Below are 23,825 nucleotides of genomic sequence, written 5' to 3' on the forward strand. Positions count from 1 at the left end.
TATAATTTATTCTCACAAATTCTGTTTTCACAGTTTGTGGTGCTTCTGGTGCCAGTGCTGTATTTGAACAGCAGAGAGCACCAGTGCACGCTGATAGAGAATGGTGCTTTTCTCCCCAACCACAACACCAATGTACTGATGCATTCTTTATAATGCTCACTTTGATGCTTGTATAAGCTTCCAGTGTATAGTATGTGTGGGATAATAAAGAAACCTAAATTCTTTGAACTGCTGGCTGTAATTCTGTTGTAATTCTTCAAGTTCTTCAATCTAATTTGACACTTAATGTTTTAGATTATAACAAAGTCTTTCATTAAGCACTTTCTTTTTTGCCTGCCTTGTTCAGCCTTCCAAGATTGTGAAAGTCCATGCTTCACTTCTCCTGAAGGATTCACTAGAAGTGCGCTTGAACAATGCAACCAGAGCTGCTGATGTCTTGAGGCAGTTTCAAAAGAACATGAGCCAGCATGGCTGGAATATTGTGAACACTGTCAACCTCCTCAAGTGGTAAATAGCTTTTTCTCTGCTTTTAAAATTAAAAATAAAAGAAAGGAAAGCAAGCACTAGGTGGTCTAGTTGCTGGTTTTGGTTTTCTGGCAGAGCTGACCAAAGAATCCTAGAATGGTTAGTGTCAAGAGGGACCTTAAAGCTCATCCATTTCCAACCCTGCCATGGGCAGAAACACCTTCCACTAGACCAGGTTGCTCAAAGCCCCTTGCAGCCTCACCTTAAAGGAACCTTATGCAGTGGCTGAAGGAGCCATTAGGAGACTGTTCTCTGCTCCTCTACACTTTGGGAATAGTGTGTTGGATGAGGCAAGCAACTATTAGTTCAGTTGAGTGATTCCATCACTGTGCTCTGGCTGTCTTGAGCTCAGGAGTTCTCTCTGGGCTGCTGGACGGCAGGTGAACTTTAGCATCCTTGCTGAGGAAGGGAAAGTGGAATACCACTGACCCTGTAAAAGAAACTCTCTCTAGCTCTCTTGGAGGAAAACATCACCTGTGCAAATTGTTTGCCTGGAATAGTATTTCCAACGTGTTAATATAGGGATTTCCTAAAATAAACTCTGCTTCAGTGGTGAATCACTGAAATAACCCAAAAAATGAGCAGAATTCCTCCCCCCTTGTCACCATGCCTGCAGACTGTATTTAGTAGGTAAAGTGTTAGTGCATCTCTTGACTGTGCCCCTGGCCAGGAGGTGTCTAGACAGGGAACGTGGATGGGAAGTTGGCTGAATATGGGTCAGCTGGTGTCTCACTAACAAGCTCCTACAGCTGCTGAAATCTTCCTGCAGATGAGCTTCTCTTGAACAGGCCATCAGCTCTAGAGGAATGTGTCAGAGTCAGTGTTTGCATATAATGTGCTTCTTCCTACTAGTGAGGAATATCTGCTTTGTTTTCTTTTTTCCCAATTTTGGGTGTCTGTCAAGAGCTGCACTGTTAGGACAATCGGCAATGGTCTCTGAAGCCTGTAGCTTCCTTGACCATTGCTGGCCTCTGAACCATAAGCAATTCATTTGGAACATTGCTAAACTACCTAGCCTGACTTTTGCATAGCTTTAACTTCAGTGTGTTTTTTCTCTCTGCAGTAACAACTCAATGGAGTGCACAAACTTGCTCCTGTATGAAGTGGGAGGCAATATTGGTAAGTCGGAGTGGTAAATGAAAATAAGGACTCTGATACTCAGTATTTATGCTTAACTTGTCTTAGGAAGGAGTTACAAAAGAGATGAGATTTGGAGTGGAGCTCCAGAAGTTAGAACACAATTGAACAAGCATGGGTCAGCTTCAGTCACAGCAAACAGCACCTGCCAAAGCAATTTGGCTGATGGTTCATATGTCTTCCAGCCCACTCTGCAAAGCCTTTATAGTGCAAGTATGTGGGAAGATTGAATCCTGGACTTCCAAAGGAAAAGATAAATCTTCCCTGTGAGGGTGCTGAGGCGCTGGCACAGGGTGCCCAAAGAAGCTGTGGCTGCCCCATTCCTGGCAGTGTTCAAGGCCAGGTTGGACACAGGGGCTTGGAGCAAGCTGCTCTAGTGGAAGGTGTCCCTGCCAATGCCAGGGGCTTGGAGGTGGATGAGCTTTAAGGTCTCTTCCAACCCAAAACAGTCTGGGATTCTAAGTGACAATAATGGATCTTATTCAGGAGCTGCCTGTGAATAAAACTGGAAACTCAGACTCCAAAAGTCTTGCAAAGCTTTGTCCATCTTAAAAACAAACCATTCTCTTAAATGTACTGTTAAACCCCCTCTCCCCACAGCTATAAAGGTTCACATTTGGAATTAAGTGTAGAACTTAGAGGCATATAGTTTATGGATTTAAGTAAATGGAAACTTCATCCTATGCCTCTAGGCTTTTAATTCTGTGCCTTTTATCTGGGCTTTAGCTAAGTTTGGTAGGCTGGCACATGGCATCTGTACCAGATGTGAATCCTGTCTACCTCTGTCCACTTCCTGATAAAAGAGCTTGTACTAACTTGGGTGGAGGTTTCTCAAGCCGTGTAGTTAAACAAGTTGATGTTCATTAGCCACCAATTTCTTCTTGTCAGTAGGGTAATGTCGTCAAGTGGGGAGAAGACTCAAATAATGTGATTGCAGCAGCAGATTAGGGGTGTCTAGAAATGGGAAGGAATTCTTATGCTCTGTTACAGATGCTTCTGAAGGCTGTTGGTTACTGTAGTGTTTTGGCTGCCTCTGTATTTCTCTTAGCTTCTATAGAGGAAAAACTCAGTCACTGGAAACAATTCAGTCTCTGGATTTGATCACTAGCATATTTCATGATGGTTTTCAGGTGCTAAAGTTATGGAATATTAATGTTAAGAATCTTTCCACAAAGGTCAAAGCTTAAGCTTAGCAGAGTTCTAAGAAATGTACATTCATTTAAACATAAATAACTAGAAATTTTCCAGATCTGTAAAAAAAGTTCTGAATGGTTGTGATATTGAAATTAATGTGAACAAATACCCAAACACCAAAAACTAGCAACTATAGGACTAAGGATATAAGAAATGTTTTTTTCTGATTTTTCATAGGTGAACATTGCCTGGACCCTGACACTTACCTCTTAGACTTGTACCACATCAATCCCCATGCTGAGTGGATAATTAAGCAAAATCCATCTTATCCTCGGGTGTTTTAAGGAAAGCATGAGCAAAATGAAGCATTTTGCTGAAGTTTTGGAACGTGTGGAAAAGCCATAGAGATGTTCCTGGTATAGTCACAGACTGGACAATGCTTGTGTCTTCGAAGGAAAACCAGCTTTATTTACTACTTCCATGACAGCTGGCTGTGAGAGTACCCTACCCTACGTGCTACAGGGGTGTCGATAACGAGCAGCAATTATCTTCATGTAGCAGGGTTTGCAGGAGGTATGACTGTTTTTAAACAAAATATTCCCCCCCCCCCAGCAAACTCTGCAATGAAAGCTACAGTGATTGTGCAGCAAGGATGGAACAGAAGAAACAACCTCCTGAAGATGGTAGAGGTAATATGTTTCTTCTGGATTTGCTCTTTCTTTTGATCACACCCACATTTTAGAGGAGAGGGTCAAATGCTGCAGCGGTACTAATGACATCCCATAGGTGAGAGCCACTGTCGACTGTTGCATATCACCAGAAAAAGTTATGAGCCTGGGTTTCACTAATAAGATACTCTTGCATTCTTTGAAGAATGAAAAAGGATGTTTCCAAAACAGCCAGAGGGGATGTGAAGCCAACATCCTGTATTTAATGGCTACCATTCAATACATCTATACAACCCAAGAAAACAACTTGCCTTGGAAAAAAGTATGGGATGGACAGCAACCTTTTAAATGTACAGTATGCATGATAGAAGGTGCCTGTCCCATAGAGCTCTGCTGGTAATGCAAAACCAAATGTATAGGTTGCCACTGATGAGGGTGAACCATTGCATTTATTTTGATGCACAACCTATATATCAACAGACAATCAAGGAAATATTCTGAGGTAACTGGAGGTCAGTAATCTGACCTGGCCACAGAAACTGAACTTCTTTTTGGAAGGCTGTCTGTGACCATGTCTGTTTAAAAACAAATCAAAGAACCCCAAAGATGTGCAGTGGCTGAACAAAGAGGTCTGTGCTTACCTGGTTGCACAGTGGGTACTGAATTGAGCCTTCACCACTCTGAGGGCAGGTTTTCATCCCACACAGTGCAGTGATCTCTGTGGTCTGGAGAGACAAGAGCAGAGCAGAATGCTTGCACCTCACATCACTGCATAACCATCACACGACCTCAAATCAGACTGTATTTGTGAAAAAGGTGTGCAGAAGTATTGTTTTCCTTTGTGGTGATGCTGAAATACCTCACGAGAGGAAACCTAATGTGCAGTGCCAGCGGATGGAACATGCACCACCTCTGAAAAGCACAACATCTTTTTTTATATACTGTTTTTAAGCACTGTTGGATATTTATTCATGTGGCAGAAGCAGGGCTGCCCTGCAAGTGTATACTCAAAATACTCCCTTTGTCAGATCCTAGCTGCACTGGTGACAATCTCCAGTATTAGTTCTTTTGTTAAATGATTCCTTTTCCATTGCAGCCTGGACTTCCACTTCTCTGTTCCACACACACACACACACACCCTGCCCCAGGTTGAGGTATAGCTACCCTTCTTCATTAACTCAAAGCCCCAGTTTCTATTATAAGGGAACCTCATTTTGTAGTTTGCCTGTCTGTGTGGTTAAATTCTCTTGGTGGCTGAGCAACAGGTGAGCCATAACCCATATTCTTCCTTACTTGTTGTGAATGTTGCACGAGTGAGTGGGGCTGATGTCTTGAAATGATGCATATATCAAAGTGTTAGTCTACTTTTTTTTTCAGTTGAGATGATGCAGATGGCACTGAGTGCTGAGATCCTCTTCATAGCTTTTTAAGTATCCGTAATAGAAACTTGCAAAGAACCCACCTCCCAACCCAGAACCCCAGTGTCAAGGTTTCTTGAGGTGCCTCTGTTTTACAGGGATGAAATTGTGCCCAAAAGGACCTGATTCCTGTCCCTGAGGGTGGCTGATTTGTGTCCCTTGAAAGACCACACTGTTTCAAAATCAGGCATTAAAAATCAGTCATAAAAATTGATGGTACCTATTCACTCATCACTTGTGGTAGTCTTTGTTGCAGTGACGGAGCTTAGCAAAGAGTGGATGCCAGAGATGTGATACTGTAAGAAATAACCAACTCATAAAGGTATCAGTGTAAGCTCAAAGATCTTTCATAAGCTAAATTACATCCTTGCAAATCACATAACACTGCATTTTCTTATACGCCTCATATGCTGGATGTTCTGTTAAGCAAACTGGCTTCTAATGCACATGAAGGGGAAACACTGCATCACCGCTGCTGTAAACAACAAGTGAGTGGGATTTCTTTTCAACACCAAACAATGTGAATCAGCTCTGTGAAAAACAGGTTGGTGGGAGGTTCTCACAAGACAAATATCAGTTCTCAAACATGGAAGGAAATGTAAAAAAAAAAAAAAAACAAAAACAAAAACAAAACATCTCTTTCCAGATGATGGATATGCTTTTTTATTTTTCTTTCCTATCTTTGTATCAAAAAGTACATATGAATTTTTCAGCCACTGATGTGCAATCTACTTCTGAATGCTGGCTTTTAATAATTTTTTTACAAATTTTTAATGCTTTATTTAAAATCCATTTAATTCAGTGAAACAATAAAAATGTGGTTAAACTTCTTGGATCCAGTGTCATTAGTGCTGAAAATAAGCTATTATGGTAAATCCTGCACTCCAGGGCAACACCCCCTGCAGTCCTGATCCAGCTCTGGGGTAGCAACATGAGAGGGACGTGGAGCTGTTGGAGCGAGGGCAGAGGAGGCCACGGTGATGCTGCGAGGGCTGGAGCAGCTCTGCTCTGGAGCCAGGCTGAGAGAGCTGGGCTGGGGCAGCCTGGAGAAGAGAAGGCTCCTGAAGGGGAGACCTGAGAGCAGCTCCAGTGCCTGAAGGAAACCTGGAGAGGGGCTTTGGACAAGAGTCACAGAAGAGCAGAGCACCCAGGGGATCCACCCCAGCCCTGCTCAGGGTTTAGGTTATAACAGAACAACCCACCTGCCTGTTAAGGCACTGGGTCTGTCATGCTGGGCTGAGGGAAGTGTAGCATGAATGCTTTTTGTTGGAGACAAAATTACCCAACAAAAGACAATTATGTGACATTAACATTAAAAGCGCTGTGTGGGGACAAAAAAGAAACCACAAGAGCAACCCTTCAAGCCTGTGTATCCTAAGGGCTGCAAACCCCTTTCTCTACCTTTGTGCTAAATAGGTCTTATTTGGCCCCATTTGTTCTGTCCCAGCTGGACAAAGTGAAAATAGGGTTGATCGATTTGTTAATTACAGTAATTTTATCTTAAACACAGACAGCTGAGTGTTCATCAAGGCACAACTTTGCCTGTTACTGAGAGACATCCCCCCTGCTAAATAATTAGGGATAATAAGTGGCTCATAATAAATGCAAGCCACAACAAGGCACTCTGAGTGCTCGGTGCCGGATCATGAGGGCCATTAGGGAACCCCCAGGTCTATTTCTCCTTTTGAAGAAAACAATGCAATATCTTTAATTGTCTCTCTTGAAACCCTGAGCAAGCTCTGCTGGTTTGTTATAAGTAAAAGGCAATTACTCCACTTTCTGACTGCCTCTTTTGTCCAAAGAAGGCTTACTACAGAGTCATCTGCACAGATCATAGCAAGTTTCTCTGCCGGCTTTGTCCAGGCACTACAAAGAGCTGAGCTAGGACATAACACAGGTGGATTATACATAACCATACTTCTCAGGACTTTTCAAACTGTGGGTAAGGCTCAAAAGATTCAGTTCCAAAACAAGTCACAAGCAAGCAGTTCGTTCGCAACTTGAAGCATCCATCCACACATGGGCCAACATAAAGTACCTTCAGTACTGAAGGCCCACCTCACCCTCCTGGCATGGAAAGGGTTATCCAGCTAAAGGTGCAAGCTAGGGGAAGCAGCCTCTGGTCTTCAGCTTGCAAAGGACAGAGAGCCCCTGAAGCACATTTCTACTGCAGCCTGCCAAGAGCAAGGTTTGGAATAAGCGAGGAGAGGCCAGCAGAACTTGTATGTATCTGCATCTCCTCCAAACCCTGCAAAACAAACTCAAAAAATGCACACAGGGACAACACCACCCTCCATTTCTATTGGTTTCTTTCTCTTTTCCTTCTTTATCTGCTAGGTAATCATACCTTCAGCTTCATCAGCCTGGCAAGTACGAACAACCAAGAGGGTTATGAAGTTCCCTTCATAAAATGGTTTGTGCTGGAAGGGACCTTAAAGCTCCTCCAGTTCCAACCCCTTCCACGAGCAGGGACCCCTTCCACTGGAGCAGCTTGCTCCAAGCCCCTGTGTCCAACCTGGCCTTGAGCACTGCCAGGGATGGGGCAGCCACAGCTTCTCTGGGCACCCTGTGCCAGCGCCTCAGCACCCTCACAGGGAAGAGCTTCTGCCTAAGAGCTCATCTCAGTCTCCCCTCGGGCAGGTTAAAGCCATGCTGTGTAGGAAAAGCACAGTCACATTCATTTCACAGATTGTTTAAGAAAGCAATTCCTTAGGGCTTTAAGGGACTGGTACTGCCTAACTTGCTGAGTCGTCTTCATCCTGTCCTTTTTCACATATGCCCGTGGGGAGGTTTGTCCTTGCTGTACCTATACCAACAAGCAGCTGTGGTATGATAAGGTTATTACATCTGATGGGTAAATGGGAACTGGAGGATGTCTGGCTTGGCCTGTGGTACCAGTGCCTCAATGCTTCAGAGGGCCTCATCATTGCTGCCTGTTTCATGGTGTGCGTGGCTGCCCTTCAGTTTGGAGGCCGGCTGCATCTGTCTGGTGTTCTGCTGCTCTTCTCTGATCCTGTCCATCTCTCTCCATTGGGCATTTCCTCCACCCAGCCCCGGAAACACCCCTGGCTGGAGGGATGTAACTGTCACAAACATGCAAAGAAAAACCCACGTTGATCTGTTAAAGGCAGAGCTAAGAGCATTTGAAAGCTTCATTAGCCCGGCTTTGTTCTGAAGGTGCAGTCAGGCAGGGAAATAACGCAGAGAGTGTTATCAGCCATGTGCAGGAGGCGGTTGCATAGCAACCCCGATGGGGGCTCCGCACGCTCTTCGGAGAGGAGAAAGAAACACTCGTTTTCTTCAATTTAAAGCCACTGCTAATAAAAATTCATTACTGAAAGGATTCACTTGGCTCTTACATCTTGTAAAGAGATGGCAGACAGTGTTTGCCTCATTTTACCATCATGTAGGTGCAAACTCACCGTTAAATGGACCCAGGACTCTCCAGGGTTTGTATGTGTTTTCAGATGCTGTTTTTCATCCATTTGTCCTGCTGGGCTTCAAAATGGGATGAGGACTGGAAAATTTATTGTTGCTTCTAGATCTGATGTAAAGGTGCCCTCCTTGGTATCACATTGATTATTGCAGGTGAGGAGGATGACTATTTCTCTCTTCCATCTGAGCCCTGTGTAATGATTGAAGAGCAGAACAAGAGTGGTTCTGCTCTGTATCTCCATCTCAGGCTAAAGAAGTGGTCAGGCTTCAAAGTCCCTTCAAATCCGCAATACCTGTGAGGCTGTTAAGGAGCACTGGACGTATGGATAGGAAGTAGATTCACCAACCTGCTTCTTGTCTGGAATCCTAGGTGGTGAGACTGAGGTAAACAGAGACTGTCCAGGTTTGTTTTGAAGAGTAGCGTGATTACATGGCACAACAAATAAATGCATCATAGAATCCCAGACTGGTTTGTGCTGGAAGGGACCGTAAAGTTCACCCAGTCCCAGCCCCCTGCTACATGCAAGGACACCTTCCACTAGACTGGGAATCCCCTCCCTGAGCTGCTGCTCAGGCTCTGTGGGTGCAACCCAGCACACGGGGGGCTTCTGAGCTCAAACACACACTGAAGGTGGGTCATGGGGAGCTTCTCCTCACCAGCATCCCCAAGTCCTTCTCCTCAGGCTGCTCCATCCAGTCTCCCCCAGCCCGTGATTGTGCTGGGATTGCCCCAATCCAGGGGCAGGACCTTGCACTGGTGCATTCTTAACACTGAGGAATGGGAATGCTGAGCTCGCAGGTAGGACAGGGTATCCACCATCTCCCTGTCCAGCTGCAGCTCCAGCCATTTCACACTGAAGGGGTGTAAAGAGCATTTTCAAACTGCAGCTTTGGTGTACTGTGTGTAAAAGCAGTGCTGGGGCAGAGGCGGTCTGCCCTGACAGGAGAATTGATCTGCTGAGATGTCGTGTGTGCATCCCTAACAACTCTCTCTGGGTTTGGTGACTAGGTACAGGGAAGCACGCTTTTCATGTGCCATTCATCTGGACAATGTGTCTGGTTTTCCAAACAAACCTGCATGGACTGGAGCTTCACATTCACCCTTGCACATTCCTTTCCAGGTGCCTAAGGCAGTGCTAGCATGGAAAGGAAATGCCTGAATGATTCCAGGGGCAGATGTTTAATAGAGAATTAATAACTAAAGAATATTGTGGTCCTGTCTCTCTGTAGAGTAATCTGGAAATTACTTTTATTTTTGTTCACCTGCTAGTATCTGTACTGCCAGATAGCAGGTATGTGCTCAGACAACAGCAGAAGGGTGTTGGCATTGGCAGTGAGATTTGGGATCAGTGATGAAAGAGACCCAAAACATCCTCTGTGCTGTCTCACCTACTGAGAAAGTGGAGGCATTTTCTTTCACTGATTAGCTCATGCATCAAGTGACAGCAAGTCAAAAGAATGGCATTTGTATATTGTGCAACCCCTTTCTTTGGTCTGTCCTCTAACTCCCGTCTTTCAATATTGAACAATAATACATCTTCCCTTCTCATTAGCAATTCAGTTTGCAGACTGATTCACTTGAACTAGGACTGTTGCTTGTATTAAACACTTTAAGAAAAAAGCATAGGAGCTCAGGATGTTTATGAAAAGCAATTTCCTCAGTGCCAGGCAGTTTAATAACTCTACAGCCGTGGCATTCAGGCTCATTTATTTTAAGCTATGTTTCCAAACTGTGACGGGTCAATAATAAATAAGGCAGTGTGGCAGATTTTGCATGGAAGAGAGCTCATTTCGAAGAGAAGAACACAGGCAAGCTCAGTCAGCAGTGTGGAGAATAATGTAGCTTTAGGTTTTCTAATGCTGCCTTAGGTTTGTCAAATTAAAGGCTCATTCTTCTTATATTCTATATTTCCCTGCTGAACTATTGGCAGCGAGTAAGGATTTGGAGATGTATATGGTAAAAGGGAGACACTGGTGCTGCTCTCTCATCCAAACAGTTATGCTTCTTGTAACAGTAAAACTGGTGTTCTCTGTATTGGTCTGAATTTTTATCAAGTTCTTGGTGGAGAGAGGCATGTAGCCCCAGGCAGTGTTTTGCACCTGAGACCTCAGACCTATTCAAACAATAAACACACACATCACAGCGTGTTTCAAAGGACTTGTTAAAAATATTGGAAATAAGAATCTTGTAGGAAACAAAGGGGATTAATGCTATTTGTTGAAAACACCTTTTACAAACCACGTGGGACACTGAGCAGGTCAACTGGAATGTGTAACAACATTCACCTATCTATCTCCTGCTTGCACCTGTGAATATTCAAGCAGAGATGTTGGTGGTTTTAGGTTTCATTGTCTCCTTTTGAAGCATGGAGTAGATTTAGCATTAGATGAGCTCTTAGGCAGAAGCTCTTCCCTGTGAGGGTGCTGAGGCGCTGGCACAGGGTGCCCAGAGAAGCTGTGGCTGCCCCATCCCTGGCAGTGCTCAAGGCCAGGTTGGACACAGGGGCTTGGAGCAAGCTGCTCCAGTGGAAGGGGTCCCTGCCCGTGGCAGGGGTTGGAACTGGATGAGCTTTAAGGTCCTTTCAACACAAACCAGGCTGGGATCCTATGGAGCGTGCTGAAGAAACAAGCTGAGTTGTTTGCTTTGTGCCTGCTCCACTTACAGAAATTTTGGGCTTTCCAGCTCAGGAAGGTTTTTTCTTCTACATCCGCCATGTTCTGGGGAGCAGATTCAAAATGCAAATAAGCATCAGAAAGTTGGACTAGACAGGCTGTTATTCCTAGGGACTGGGAAATTGGTTTCTGTTGGAGAAGTTACCCTTTGAGTCACTCCCTGGTGGAAGGATACCACCTTCTTTTCTCTGTGGAGTGTGAAGTGCTGTGCTAATAGAAGCTCTTTGCTAATCAAAATTCTGAGCTTGATAAAAACATTCTCTGGCTCAGTAACATTTCAGAGATATCCCCGGGGTAACTTGTGTGACTAACCGGGCAGGGAGGTTGTTGCCATTCCTTGAGACCCCCACCGGGAGTTTTACTCTATCTGGCCGGGCTGAGCTGGCTCTGCTTTTATTCTGGCTGGACAGTAAGTTTATGATCAGGTGCCCAGCATGAATGTCTGTTTCAGAGTACTGACTCTTCATCCTGTTCCTGCGTGCTCACTTACTAGGAGCTCACACTGTGAATTCAGGGTATGTTTTATTTACCTGTCACTTAAACAAAGCTCCCAAGTCTGCAGAACCTGGTTCTGCTGCTGAGCAGGCTGCCCATGTGAGCCACCTTCTCCAGCTTGGAAGAAGGAGCTGCACCAACATCTCGGGGTCTTTTGCTTGCCAATGAACTTACAGGCACAGTTTCTTATTTGAAACAAGGGCTTCAGTGGTGCTTGTGGTGCCACTATCTCCAGCGGTTGTGTGGGTAATGGTAGGAGCTGTGATGGGCTGGCCCTAGCTAAACGCCATGTGCTCCCAAAGCTGCTCTGTCCCTGCCCTCCTCAGCTGGATAGGAGAGAAGAAATATAACAGAGGGCTGGAGGGTTGAGATAAGGGCAGGGGGAGGTGATTGCAGCTCTCTCCCTGTCACAGGCACAATGAACTTAGCTTTGGGTAATTAATTTGTTACCAATCAAATCAGAGGAGGATGGTGAGAAATAAACCCAAATCACAAAAACACCTTTCCCCCTCCCTCCCCCCCCCTTCTTCCCAGGCTTAACTTCCCTCCCGATTTTCTCTACCTCCTCCCCCCCAGTGGTGCAGGGGATGGGGAATGGGGGTTGTGGTCAGTTCATCACACCTTGTCTCTGCTGCCCCTTCCTCCTCAGGGGAGGACTCCTCGCACTCTCACCCTGCTCCAGTGTGGCGTCCCTCCCATGTTAGACAGTCCTTCACAAGCTACTCCAGTGTGGGAACCATCACTTCCAGTTCATGACTTTATGGTATCACAAATATGGGGATGTTTTTCATAGCAGACAGTGATCTGCCAGTGACACTCAGTGTGTCATTACTCTGCAAGCAGGGGTGCCTACAAATGCTCTCTCAGAGCTGTAGCATTTTAACAAGGGTGCTTCCGAGGTCAAGACCTGGATCTCTGAAGAAACAAACCCCAAATCCTGACCTTCAAGAAAGGTCAAGCATAAAAATATCTTCACCTCCGCCTTTCTCCTCCCCTCTGTCCTAAGGCACATGATCTCTATGACCCAATGAATCAGGGCTCCTGGCAAGTATCTCTGCCATCAGAGTGCTACAGCTTGCAGGCTAATGAGACAGAAATATAAGCCATCCTGAACTCACACCCCCTCCACTGCTCCAGCTCAGTGCACACATCTTGGGTGTGGGCATACGCGTATGTGGATACCCATTGCAGGGTGCAGATGCAATACACAGGGACAAATATTGCTTCTCTGGTGATTAAAGTGTTCTGTTTTTTTAAAGCTACCATAATAATTTAAGTCCTATAGCCTGCTTACATGGGCAAGGATGAAATGGGAAGAAAATTTTATGCCTCATCCTCCTTCAGTCCTATCTGCAAGGACATCTCTGCTCCCAAAGCCATTTCAAATCATGGCTTGATGGGTTTGACTGCAGGGGCTTTGACTAAGTCCTCAGCTTAGTCTGGGGCTGGCATCACACTGTGCAGTGAAGGGATGCCTGTGTCACCATAAGAAGCATGCACTGCTGACCGCTGCTTGCTTTTTTTTATTCTTTTGATGTAAAGGCATTCTGCCAGTGCTTGGGGGTTCATTTTGCTTAGATACGCTACTTACAGTGCTGTAGAGAGCAAGAATTGTCATCTGAACTGTCTGTAGTATTTTCAGGCACTGCCTCTGGTTGTGGGTACTTCTGTTTTTCTTTTCTGTTTATATTTTGGCGAACAGAATATGAACAGAATGCTTTGCTTTCTGTTTAGGTTTGGAGGGATATGACTTGTTTGTCTGATCTTCCTTCCCACATATCTTGTCTACTGCATCATGAAGGCTGTGGAAAACTTCTATCTGAAAAACTGAATCTGATTTAAGGCTTCCCTGACTTAATGTCTGGTCAGGTAGTGGGAATCATATGTAAAAATGATAGGAGGCATCTGCCAGCTTCAACAGTGTTTAGCTCTGGCGGTGGCATCCCAGCTGATCCCAATCTTCACCTCGCTAGGGAACCCATTTCCATGATGAGAATCATTTGACAGCTTTTAATCTTCCAGTGCAGATGTGACAAAATAGTTCTATAATCTGCTTCTGTACATCGGGCTGCTCACTTCTGCTCCTGGAGGTCTGTGGCTGACTAATGTATGGCTTTGCCCCATGGTGTCTGACACAATTGCACCAGCTGGCACTGCTTGAGTCAAAGGGCTGTCATGTTACAGCAGATGCCTCCAGAAAGTCAGTGTACTGTAAATGCAGCACTGTGATTCTTTTTAGTATGAGTTGGAAACTTTTAGCAAAAAGCCACAAAGCCCCATGGGTAGAAGCCTAAAATACTTTGGTATGAATCACTGTAAATAAAAGTCAATGAAGTGTAGTAAACAGGGAAAGAGCAGAAGAGGACATCTGAATATGACCATTCTGAGTAGTGTTAGAGGCAGGGAAGGCTCCCCTTCTACAGTGCTCTGGGGAGACTCCCCTGCAGCCCTGATCCAGCTCTGGGGCAGCAGCATGAGAGGGACGTGGAGCTGCTGGAGCGAGGGCAGAGGTGGCCATGGAGATGCTGCAAGGGCTGGAGCAGCTCTGCTCTGGAGCCAGGCTGAGAGAGCTGGGCTGGGGCAGCCTGGAGAAGAGAAGGCTCCTGAAGGGGAGACCTGAGAGCAGCTCCAGTGCCTAAAGGGGCTGCAGGAAACCTGGAGAGGGGCTTGGGACAAGGGCCTATAGGGACAGGCCAAGGGGAATGGCTTGAACCTGCCCGAGGGGAGACTGAGATGAGCTCTTAGGCAGAAGCTCTTCCCTGTGAGGGTGCTGAGGCGCTGGCACAGGGTGCCCAGAGAAGCTGTGGCTGCCCCATCCCTGGCAGTGCTCAAGGCCAGGTTGGACACAGGGTCTTGGAGCAAGCTGCTCCAGTGGAAGGGGTCCCTGCCCGGGGCAGGGGTTGGAGCTGGATGAGTTTTAAGGTCCCTTCCAACACAAACCAATCTGGGATTCTATGATCTATGGGCTTCAAGGCAAAAATAGGAAACAGTGACTCACTCCCACTCCAAAAGAGTGCAGAACCGCAGGCAACAGCCTGCTCCACACTATCACAAAGGTTCCACTTACTCAAAAAATCCCCAGAGACATTTCTGTGAGTCATTTGCACACGGATGATGTAGAACAATTTGAACATTGTGCCATCCAAGATGTGCTATGGTACAAAACCTGTAGGAAGGCCATAAAGCACGAAGATCTATCAAAGCTGCATCAAGAGGAATGTGTGGGAAGATCTGATTGTACATCTGCATATTCCATTATAAATTGCAGATGTGATCATTTGACTCTGCGTTGCATATATATTTGCACCAACAGTACATTCAGCAATCCTTTAATTTATTTTTAGGAAGTGGCAGTGAGCCCTAATGGGGAAAAATGGCAGAAAGAGACCTTTTTCTCTTGAGGCGATACCTGATTAAACAAGAAAGTTGGGAGAAAGAAAAAACAATTTCCACTTGGGACTAATGAATCTACGGAAAAGACTATGAAATGTGTGCATGGAAGGTTGTGATAAAGAGTCCATCATTTGTTTTACTAATAGTAATAATACTTAGAGTTAGGTAAAGATGGAAATTAGACCAAAGCTAAGTCCAGTGTAAATCCCATCATTTATCATCTGTATTCTTTTAGAAACAAGAAAAGACTGACATACATGCTTAATTCAAACTAAATAGCCTATAAAACAAGTTCCCCAAGGCTAATAATAATAATAGTATCAGGAGAAATGAATATAAGAATGATTGAATACAGGATACACTGAAGAGTGAATATGGAATATAGATACATATCATGCTGGCGAGAATGTGCTGGTGTTTATGGTATGTTTGAAAGTCCAATCCATCATCTGACCAGAGAATGTAATGCAGTTACAATCAAAAAAGATGCCTCTGTTCAAAGCAATACAAGCACATTATAAACCAGCAAATGCAAATAATCAATCAAAAGCAGCAAGCAAGCAAGAAAAAGGGGAATATCATCAAGTAATAATTCAGATAACAGCTGTGATTATGAGAAATAACTTTAAATCTGTTATTTAATTAACATTAATCTTCTAACACCCTCCAGGATGGGGGATAAAAACCTTCTCAGTCTAATATGGTAATAGTAAGAGAAGATGTTATGTTCCTTAGATATTTAAGAAAGTGAACTAACCGTTCTGCCTGGAGAAGAGAATGCTCCTTAAGGGGAGACCTTAGAGCAGCTCCAGTGCCTAAAGGGGCTACAAGAAACCTGGAGAGGGGCTTTGGACAAGGGCCTGTAGGGACAGGACAAAGGGGAATGGTTTTAATCTGCCAGAGGGGAGATTGAGATGAGATCAGGCATCAAAGACCCCAGCTCACACTGGGACAATAGAACAGGTACAGTGCCCCAGTTACTGCTGGGGTCCCTCTTTTGGTGCTGATCCAGGGCTGCTGTGTGGCCTGGTCTTTGCTCCTCAGGGAAGAAGAGAGATCACCTGTATGACCCTGCTAAGCACAACTGGCTGCAGCTGCTCTGTGTCCAAGGCTAGTGACTGAAGTTGGTTGCCTTAGTGTAGGATGAGGTTGCCCAAGTGAAGTACTGAGCTTCAGAAGAGACGACCAGTTGCCAAACGTACATATAGAGAAGTGGCTCCCACCTGCTGCAACAGCCTGGGTGTTCATCCACATGCAGATCTAAAGAATGGAGCTTCTTCTAGGTGAGTGCACTGGCTGTGGATAGATATATCTTTGTAGTAAGATTGTAGATTTTCATCGTCAATGGAGTGACTGTGATTCCCAAACGGGGATTCAAACAGCTTCCATCCCCTTCCCCTGTTTTGTGAGTGTGTGTGTGTGGTAATGACCTTTGAAATGAAAATATTAACAGAAAAGGAAAACATGATTGTAATTTATGAAATGTTAGCCCAGATTCCTCTAGGGCAGAACAGACCTTTCAGTCTTGCACGCTGATACATCACTGGAGTGCCTGCATTGACACAGGTGCATTTAAAGAGTCAATTAAGGGGAATCTGTGTATTTACACAGTAAGGATTAATTTTGTGTTTTGGCAACTTTCTTTTTAAACAATTGACACCAGTGATATTGCTTAAAGAGGTTGCTTGTTCAGAAAGTACTGGAGAAGGTAGCAGAGGAAGAAGGCGAAACACAAACCCTCAGTAATGAAGCATTTAGGTGGACATTCCAGTGTGGGAGAGCATCAGACTAAAAAGACACTGCACATGCTGGAACAATCCTTGATGATGTGATTTGGGCTCTTGGATGAAAACAGTGTTGGCAAATGGATCCAAATAATTGTCAGATTTCCAGGGGTGTTATCTCAGGGAGAACAAAGAAAGCAGGTACTCTCCTGCTCCTTTGTGCACTTCAAATTTTTGGGTAAACCCCCTGAGTTTCTATATTTATTATAGACCAGGTGCATCCATACAGGGCAATAAAATCCTTAAAAGGCTCTTTTTGAACTTTGAGGCAAATCCATACAAATCGGAATGGGGGAAAATTATTGCTGTAGAAAACACAACAGTGTGAATAATGAGGAGAATGCAGCTGAAGGCTCAAATTGAATCTCTATTATGCCTATGATTACAGATAATGTGCTAGAAAAAAGGGATTACAGAAGGGTTTCTGTGCTAGGCTGAATGGATGAAAATGTGGTGATTTTGGCGACTGAGTCCTCATTGGCCTTGGCTGGATATCTAAATTATAGGGCTATTACACAGAAATGAGCTGTCTGAAATGTAGAACCCCTCTGCTGCCCAGCCGACTGGGGAGACTGATCCTGCTTGAAGCATGGAAAATCTCTGTCTCTGTATTTTCATTGACAGCTAAAGGTTTGTAGAAATTTGCACAACCATGGAGCTGGTAGGGCTCCTTCTTTGTCTTTTATGCAGTGGTGAACAGGAGATGAGATTGTGTGACTCGGGAGAATGGTTATATCCTCAGTGCTAATCAACCCCTTCCCAAGGTGTCTGTTTATCCCTGCTTTGTTGGAACTGAACTGGTGCCTCACCAAAGCACCCTTTGGGGCTAGAATTGAATGGGACTTGAATTATCTGAATTGTTGCTTTCACAGAATCACAGTTTGTGTTGGAAGGGACCTTAAAACCCATCCAGCTCCAACCCCTGACACAGGCAGGGACCCCTTCCACTGGAGCAGCTTGCTCCAAGCCCCTGTGTCCAACCTGGCCTTGAGCACTGCCAGGAATGGGGCAGCCACAGCTTCTCTGGGCACCCTGTGCCAGCGCCTCAGCACCCTCACAGGGAAGAGCTTCTGCCCAAGAGCTCATCTCAGTCTCCCCTCGGGCAGGTTCAAGCCATTCCCCTTGGCCTGTCCCTACAGGCCCTTGTCCAAAGCCCCTCTCCAGGTTTCCTGCAGCCCCTTTAGGCACTGGAGCTGCTTTCAGGTCTCCCCTTCAGGAGCCTTCTCTTCTCCAGGCTGCCCCAGCCCAGCTCTCTCAGCCAGGCTCCAGAGTAGAGCTGCTCCAGCCCTCGCAGTGTCTCCGTGGCCTCCTCTGCCCTCGCTCCAACAGCTTCACATCCCTCTCGTGCTCCTGCCCCAGAGGTGGATGCAGGACTGCGGGGGAGGTCTCCCCATATCGCAGCAGGGGATCAGAATCCCCTCCCTGAGCTGCTGCTCACACTCTAGGGGTGCAGCCCAGGACATGGGAGGGTTCTGGGCTCAAGCAATTGTTCCTTGAAAATCTCAGAAATACCAAGTCAAAGAAAGGGGAAGAAACTGAACCCTGACGTGGCTCAGACTCGTGAGATCCTCTGTTAGCAGGACCAGCTGAGGAAGGGGAAGAGAACCGTGTGTGGAGTGACTGGGATAACGCTGACAAGCTGCAAGGACTGGACTTCGTTTTGGTTTATTATGGACATCATTACCAACCTCGAGTACATCACTGGCCCTCTCCAGTACTATGGATAGCATAGAATCATAGAATCATAGAATAGTTAGGGTTGGAAAGGACCTCAAGATCCTCTAGTTCCAACCCCCCTGCCATGGGCAGGGACACCTCACACTAAACCATCCCACCCAAGGCTTCATCCAACCTGGCCTTGAACACTGCCAGGGATGAATCACTCACAACCTCCCTGGGCAACACATTCCAGTGCCTCACCGCACTAACAGGAAAGAATTTCCTCCTTGGATCCAGTCTAAACTTCCCCTGTTTCAGTTTTAACCCGTTACCCCTTGTCCTGTCACTACAGTCCCTGATGAAGAGTCCCTCCCCAGCATCCCTATAGGCCCCCTTCAGCTACTGGAAGGCTGCTATGAGGTCTCCACGCAGCCTTCTCTTCTCCAGGCTGAACAGCCCCAACTTCCTCAGCCTATCTTCATACGGGAGGTGCTCCAGTCCCCTGATCATCCTCGTGGCCTCCTCTGGACTTGTTCCAACAGTTCCATGTCCTTTTTATGTTGAGGACACCAGAACTGCACACAATGCTCCAGGTGAGGTCTCACAAGAGCAGAGTAGAGGGGCAGGATCACCTCCTTCAACCTGCTGGTCACGCTCCTTTTGATGCAGCCCAGGATACGGTTGGTTTCTGGGCTGCGAGCGCACACTGCAGCCGGCTCATGTTCATTTTTTTCATCCACCAGCACCCCCAAGTCCTTCTCTGCAGGGCTGCTCTGAATCTCTTCTTTGCCCAATCTGTAGCTGTGAAATAAGGACATAGGATATATCCTTATTAATAGGATAATATGCATAGGGTAACAATATTCCTTTGATGTATTTTGGACTGTGCAACTTAAACGATCTTTTGCAGGAGTGTAAAGAGGCATCAGGTCTTGTTGAACTTTCTAGGCTGAAATGAATTGCAATAATGTGTACAGCAGCCTCGAGAAGAAATGAGAAGTGACAGACGTGTGGCTCTACAGGTAAAGTGCTTCATTTGAACTTAAAACTTCACACTAAAGCTTTTTTTAAAAAAGGAAATAAAAAAGGCTAAAAGAATCAACTGTGTTGAGGTTCTTACCATCATCTGCATCCCCCACCCCCACCACCCCACCCCCCCCGCCATGTAAACTGCCAGATTTCATGAGTGACAGCTTTGGTTTAAAACTGGAAGCTTTTTTGTTTTAACTGTGTCCCTTTGCTGGACAGGGCAATGGATGGGGAGGCAGTGCACATTTCCAAGGATAAACCTGTGTGAAGCAGTTAGGCTTCTAAGTGATGGCTGAGGAGTCGTTATTTGGAGAAGTCGATTACATTTGAAGTGTATCTGGGCTTGAATTTGGGGGATGCTGCTTTCTGGTTAAAACAAAATGATTTCCTGTGATGAGAAGAAGATTTCAGTGACATGTTTTTATTTAGGAGGCTCAAGGCACTTTTCAAAAACTTCAGAACCATTCAGCATCACAAACCATTCTCTCTGGGAAATCCTTCCTGCTCTGCATCTGCAGCCCCCACGAGCCTTGATCTGGGAATTGCTGCTATCAGCTGCCTGCAGTGTTCTACTCCCGGCTTATCTTCTCCTGACACAGAAAGGACACTGTCAATTGCTAATCAACCTTGAGCCCACACATCTCCCAGAATCATCAGCAGTATCTGCACTGTCCACTCTTTTCTTTCCTTCTCATCTTACTGGGGGGGGGGGAGCATCCTTTGCTGTGTGGAATTTCCCTAAGCTTAGAAATTGAAGTATAATTTATTGTGCTCATTAAACTGTTATGTTGACATTTAGCTGAACTTTATGTTTAAAGCACGGAGCTACTTAAATTTGGAGTTATGTGGCACACAGTTATCCTCTTAGTCTTCCAACATTCAGGTCAGACCTCCCTCTAGCACCAGTAACACCAGCATTTGTACCATGGCACTGGGTGCTGTAGTTCTACTTTCACCTTGGCTTTGTCACCCCTCAGGGGACATGCTGCTTGGAGACCCAGGCTGGTTGTTGGCTCCTTGGTGTCACGTCTGGGTCACCCACCCTGTTAGTGCTGAGGTTCTGGGATGTGGGTGCCCTGCAGAACTCGGTCAGCACCTCTGAAGGTGTCAACAGTCTGGGATGACAAACTGTAGCTCCTCAGCAAAGGGCAAGAGTAAAGATGGTGTGGTGAGAACTACATCTTCTGCAGGAGGACAGGCAAAACTGTAATTTGGTCCGTCACCCACACAGGTATTTTGGGCTGGAGTATCTAACCTGTGCAAAGTGCACCCTTTCAAGCCACTGTTTACCTTGAAGTTCCCTGGATTATCCAGTTTAAAAATAACATACAAAACTCAGCTTTGCTTTTGGTATTCCTGCGGCTGTTCCTATTTCTTCTGCTGCACTGGCTGCCTTTGCCTGGAACATTAATGTCACAGTTGTCATCACTGTGCCAAAATGTGGTGGGAGCAGCAAGTGTTTCTGCAGGAGAGGACATGGTGTCCTGGGCACTGGAGGTGTCTAGAGAGAGTTTGGCTGATGAACCTAAGTATGTGTTTGATGCTTCTGTGATTTTACTGAGAAATCAGGTAAAATGTGTAGCGTAAACCTCAAGCTATAAGTTCTGTGCAATTTTTACTGTCTTTAGAAGAGGAAAATTGGTTGAAGGTTCACAGGTGCAACCTGTGCTGTTAGGCTGTAAAGGCTCTGGTGAGCAATGCACTGGTGAGCAACACAGCACTGTCCAGTGTCGTTGGAGACCTGTAGTCGGGTGCTGCTCAGCTCCATAGTAAGGACAAGGCAATGACATCTGCTCTGGTTTACAGGTCTCATATGACTGGTTCCTATGAATTTCCCAACATGCCTTTGTAGTTAATGAAAATCAGTGTTTGCCCATGGTGAGGTTTAGCCCGCCTGCTAGACTCCAGCCTCTGCCCTTCCATGTCTTGTTATTTAATGTGAACAAACATGGTCAGAGGTACAAAAACTACCCCCTCCTTCTTTCCTTCTTTCTTCTGCTTTAATTTCTTAAGAACCAGTCACATGTGATATCAGGTGAAGGTTAAATTGTAAGGCTCTATTAGCCAAGGAAAGCTTTGACTCATAGCCTGAGGCAGGGATATCTAACGTGAGCTGTTACATTGCTTGTTAGATTCTGATTTTCATAAATAAAACATATCAACAGTATAACCTCACCATGCTTGTTTGCTGCAAGGGGTGATGCCTTTTAGTTAATATGTGTAAACCTGATATAAGACACCACAGTCACGTATTATCCATAACCCATCCAGCTTTGGGCTGCAAAAAATGGGTGGCACTGTACTTCTACTGACTCATAGCAGCAAGAAGTGGTTTGTTTCTCTGCATCTAGTATCTGGTGAGTAGGATCTGGGAACTATTAGATGTCTTTTCAGATTTATGTCACTGCAGATGAGCAATGCTTGTGTTGTGTGTGTATATGGGACACAGAGCTGAGTTGTGCTATGGCCCTGAGTGCTGGCTGCTCACCTCTGCTTTGTTAGGAAATTGAGAAAATTTAACTTCCACTACATCAGTTCACTCACACTGAAATATATACAGATGCAACCTGAAAGCGTATTGCTGCAAGCACCTTAGGTGGCAGCTCAGCTTGGGTGGCCAGACAGGCTGAGAGAGATCCCATAACTGAATAACGCCACAGACTTTGCTGGTCCTGATAAGCCTTTCTATGGCTTTTCATATAAAACTAAAATGAAATTGCAGCACAGGAAACTGCATTAAAACTGCAGTGTGGGACCATCCATATGGACCATCTGGCAGACCCAACCGAGTCACTGAGCCTGCAGGGCTCTGTGTCCAGTGTGAGGTGGAGGGAAGCCATGCAGAAACAAAAGCATTGCTCGTTTTATCAGCAAGAAAAGTGCTTAAATATGACAAGGAATTTCACAGTGACAGTCATCTTCTATGAAATCTATTGCAGTTAATTTTTCTTCTGCTCCCTTTTCTCGGGATGAAGGTAGTGCTTTCTCTACATGATCCTTCCAGATTGCCCAAATACAGGTTAGATTTGTAACCAGAGAGGAAAATTGCAATAAGTCCAACAATGTTGCTGAAGTCTCAAATATTTTTGAGGCCTCAACAGGCATGCCTGGTTTCCTTCTGCTTATTCCTTCTAGGCATGCCTGTCCAACTAATATATTCATGAAATAGATTTGTTGGTTATCAGGTTATCAGGCTTCTTTTAAAAAACTGTTAGACCCATTTTTGCAGTGATGGTGCAGTGGATGGACAGGCCATGGTACAGCTACAGCAGGTAGGAGTGAAAGCCTGTCCCTGTTTCAGCTGATGCTGAAGCACTGATAACGACCCTCCAGGTGAATTATTGACAAATTAAAATATTTGGGAGACCAAAGGAACCAGAATTTAAGGCATACTAAAGCTGTCAACATCTAAGGTGAATTTCGGAAGAAAGTATAGTTGACCTCTCTTTCCTTTATGTGGACTGCTTATTTCTCTGGTGTCTGTGTGGCATATGCCCCTGTAGACAGAAAACAATCTTTGCTTTCACACTGGGATTCAGATAAACAAAGGCATCATCAGCTTCCCCCAGAGAGGCTGGGCTGTAATTGACGTTATTAGCTTTGCTATTTTTCAGAGCGTGGAGCAGGCTGGCAAGAAGCCAGCCCCTTGCCTGTGCTGACAGCATCTCTGCTGCTCCTATAACCGCTACGTTAAATGCCTCCTGCACTCCCCCGGTCTCCACCACCCCTGCTTCCCCAGGCTGCCAATCCCTCTCTCACCAGGAGCCTGGGAAATGGCAGAGTGTCTGATTCAAAATAAAATGAAACTTTAATGACTGCAAAATACACTCCCTTTCCACCCAATTCCCTCTGGAGGAAGGCTTGGAAAGTTGGGGAATGTCTAAGATCTGACACAGGGGTGAAAGAATCTCCCTTGCTTTACAGGGGCGTGTGGTGGGAGGAGGGAGAAAGGAAGTAGAACAGATGTTTTAATTAACCAAATTATTTTTTATTAATAGCTTTTAGTGTCAGGGATGGAGAAAAGCGACCCAGTAATCTCTTCTCAGACTTGGTAGTGGCATACACAGGAAACTGACTCTGCTCATGTGGTTGTGGTAAAGAATCAAATCTGGAGCACCTGCCCCAGGGAAGGATCAACAGCCGCAGCCAGTTCTGCCTCCTGCCTTGCTGGGTCATGCAGCATAGCTGCTTCCATCCCATGGCCAGAGCAGGGTGCCCAGGGATGAACTCTAGTGAGGCTCCCCATGAGCTGAATCTATAGGGCAGCTCATTGTGATGGTTACTGAGGAAGTCATAGGGAATCCCAGGGGTTACCCAGCCTCCACAGCCACTCCTCTGCCAGGTACATGCTGGCACATTTCAAAGGCTGCAGGACAGCACAAGCCTTGGACCATGGAGGGACTGGTAATCACAGGATCCCAGACCGGTTTGGGTTGGAAGGGACCTTAAAGCTCACCCAATTCCACAACCCCTGC

General features: G+C 45.5%; 1 protein-coding gene and 1 long non-coding RNA gene across 5 annotated transcripts in view; both read left to right on the forward strand.

The window, feature by feature from the left end:
• Positions 1 to 5,712, forward strand: part of ARHGAP40 (Rho GTPase activating protein 40) — a 46,218-nt gene extending 40,506 nt beyond the window's left edge. For all 4 annotated transcript variants that reach the window (XM_065691580.1, XM_065691577.1, XM_065691579.1 and 1 more), the window contains exons 13-15: positions 347 to 507; positions 1,589 to 1,644; positions 3,034 to 5,712. In XM_065691580.1, coding sequence (XP_065547652.1) covers positions 347 to 507; positions 1,589 to 1,644; positions 3,034 to 3,140 — 324 coding nt within the window. In that variant the 3' untranslated portion in view covers positions 3,141 to 5,712. The remainder of the gene's footprint in view (positions 1 to 346; positions 508 to 1,588; positions 1,645 to 3,033) is intronic.
• Positions 5,713 to 16,075: 10,363 nt separating this feature from the next.
• Positions 16,076 to 20,018, forward strand: LOC136020712 (uncharacterized). Its single transcript, XR_010615462.1, has 3 exons — positions 16,076 to 16,161; positions 19,232 to 19,343; positions 19,780 to 20,018. It is a non-coding gene; the product is annotated as an uncharacterized LOC136020712 (long non-coding RNA).
• Positions 20,019 to 23,825: the final 3,807 nt, after the last annotated feature.

This window comes from Lathamus discolor, chromosome 11 (genome assembly GCF_037157495.1).
Source record: "Lathamus discolor isolate bLatDis1 chromosome 11, bLatDis1.hap1, whole genome shotgun sequence".
NCBI lineage: Eukaryota > Metazoa > Chordata > Aves > Psittaciformes > Psittacidae > Lathamus > Lathamus discolor.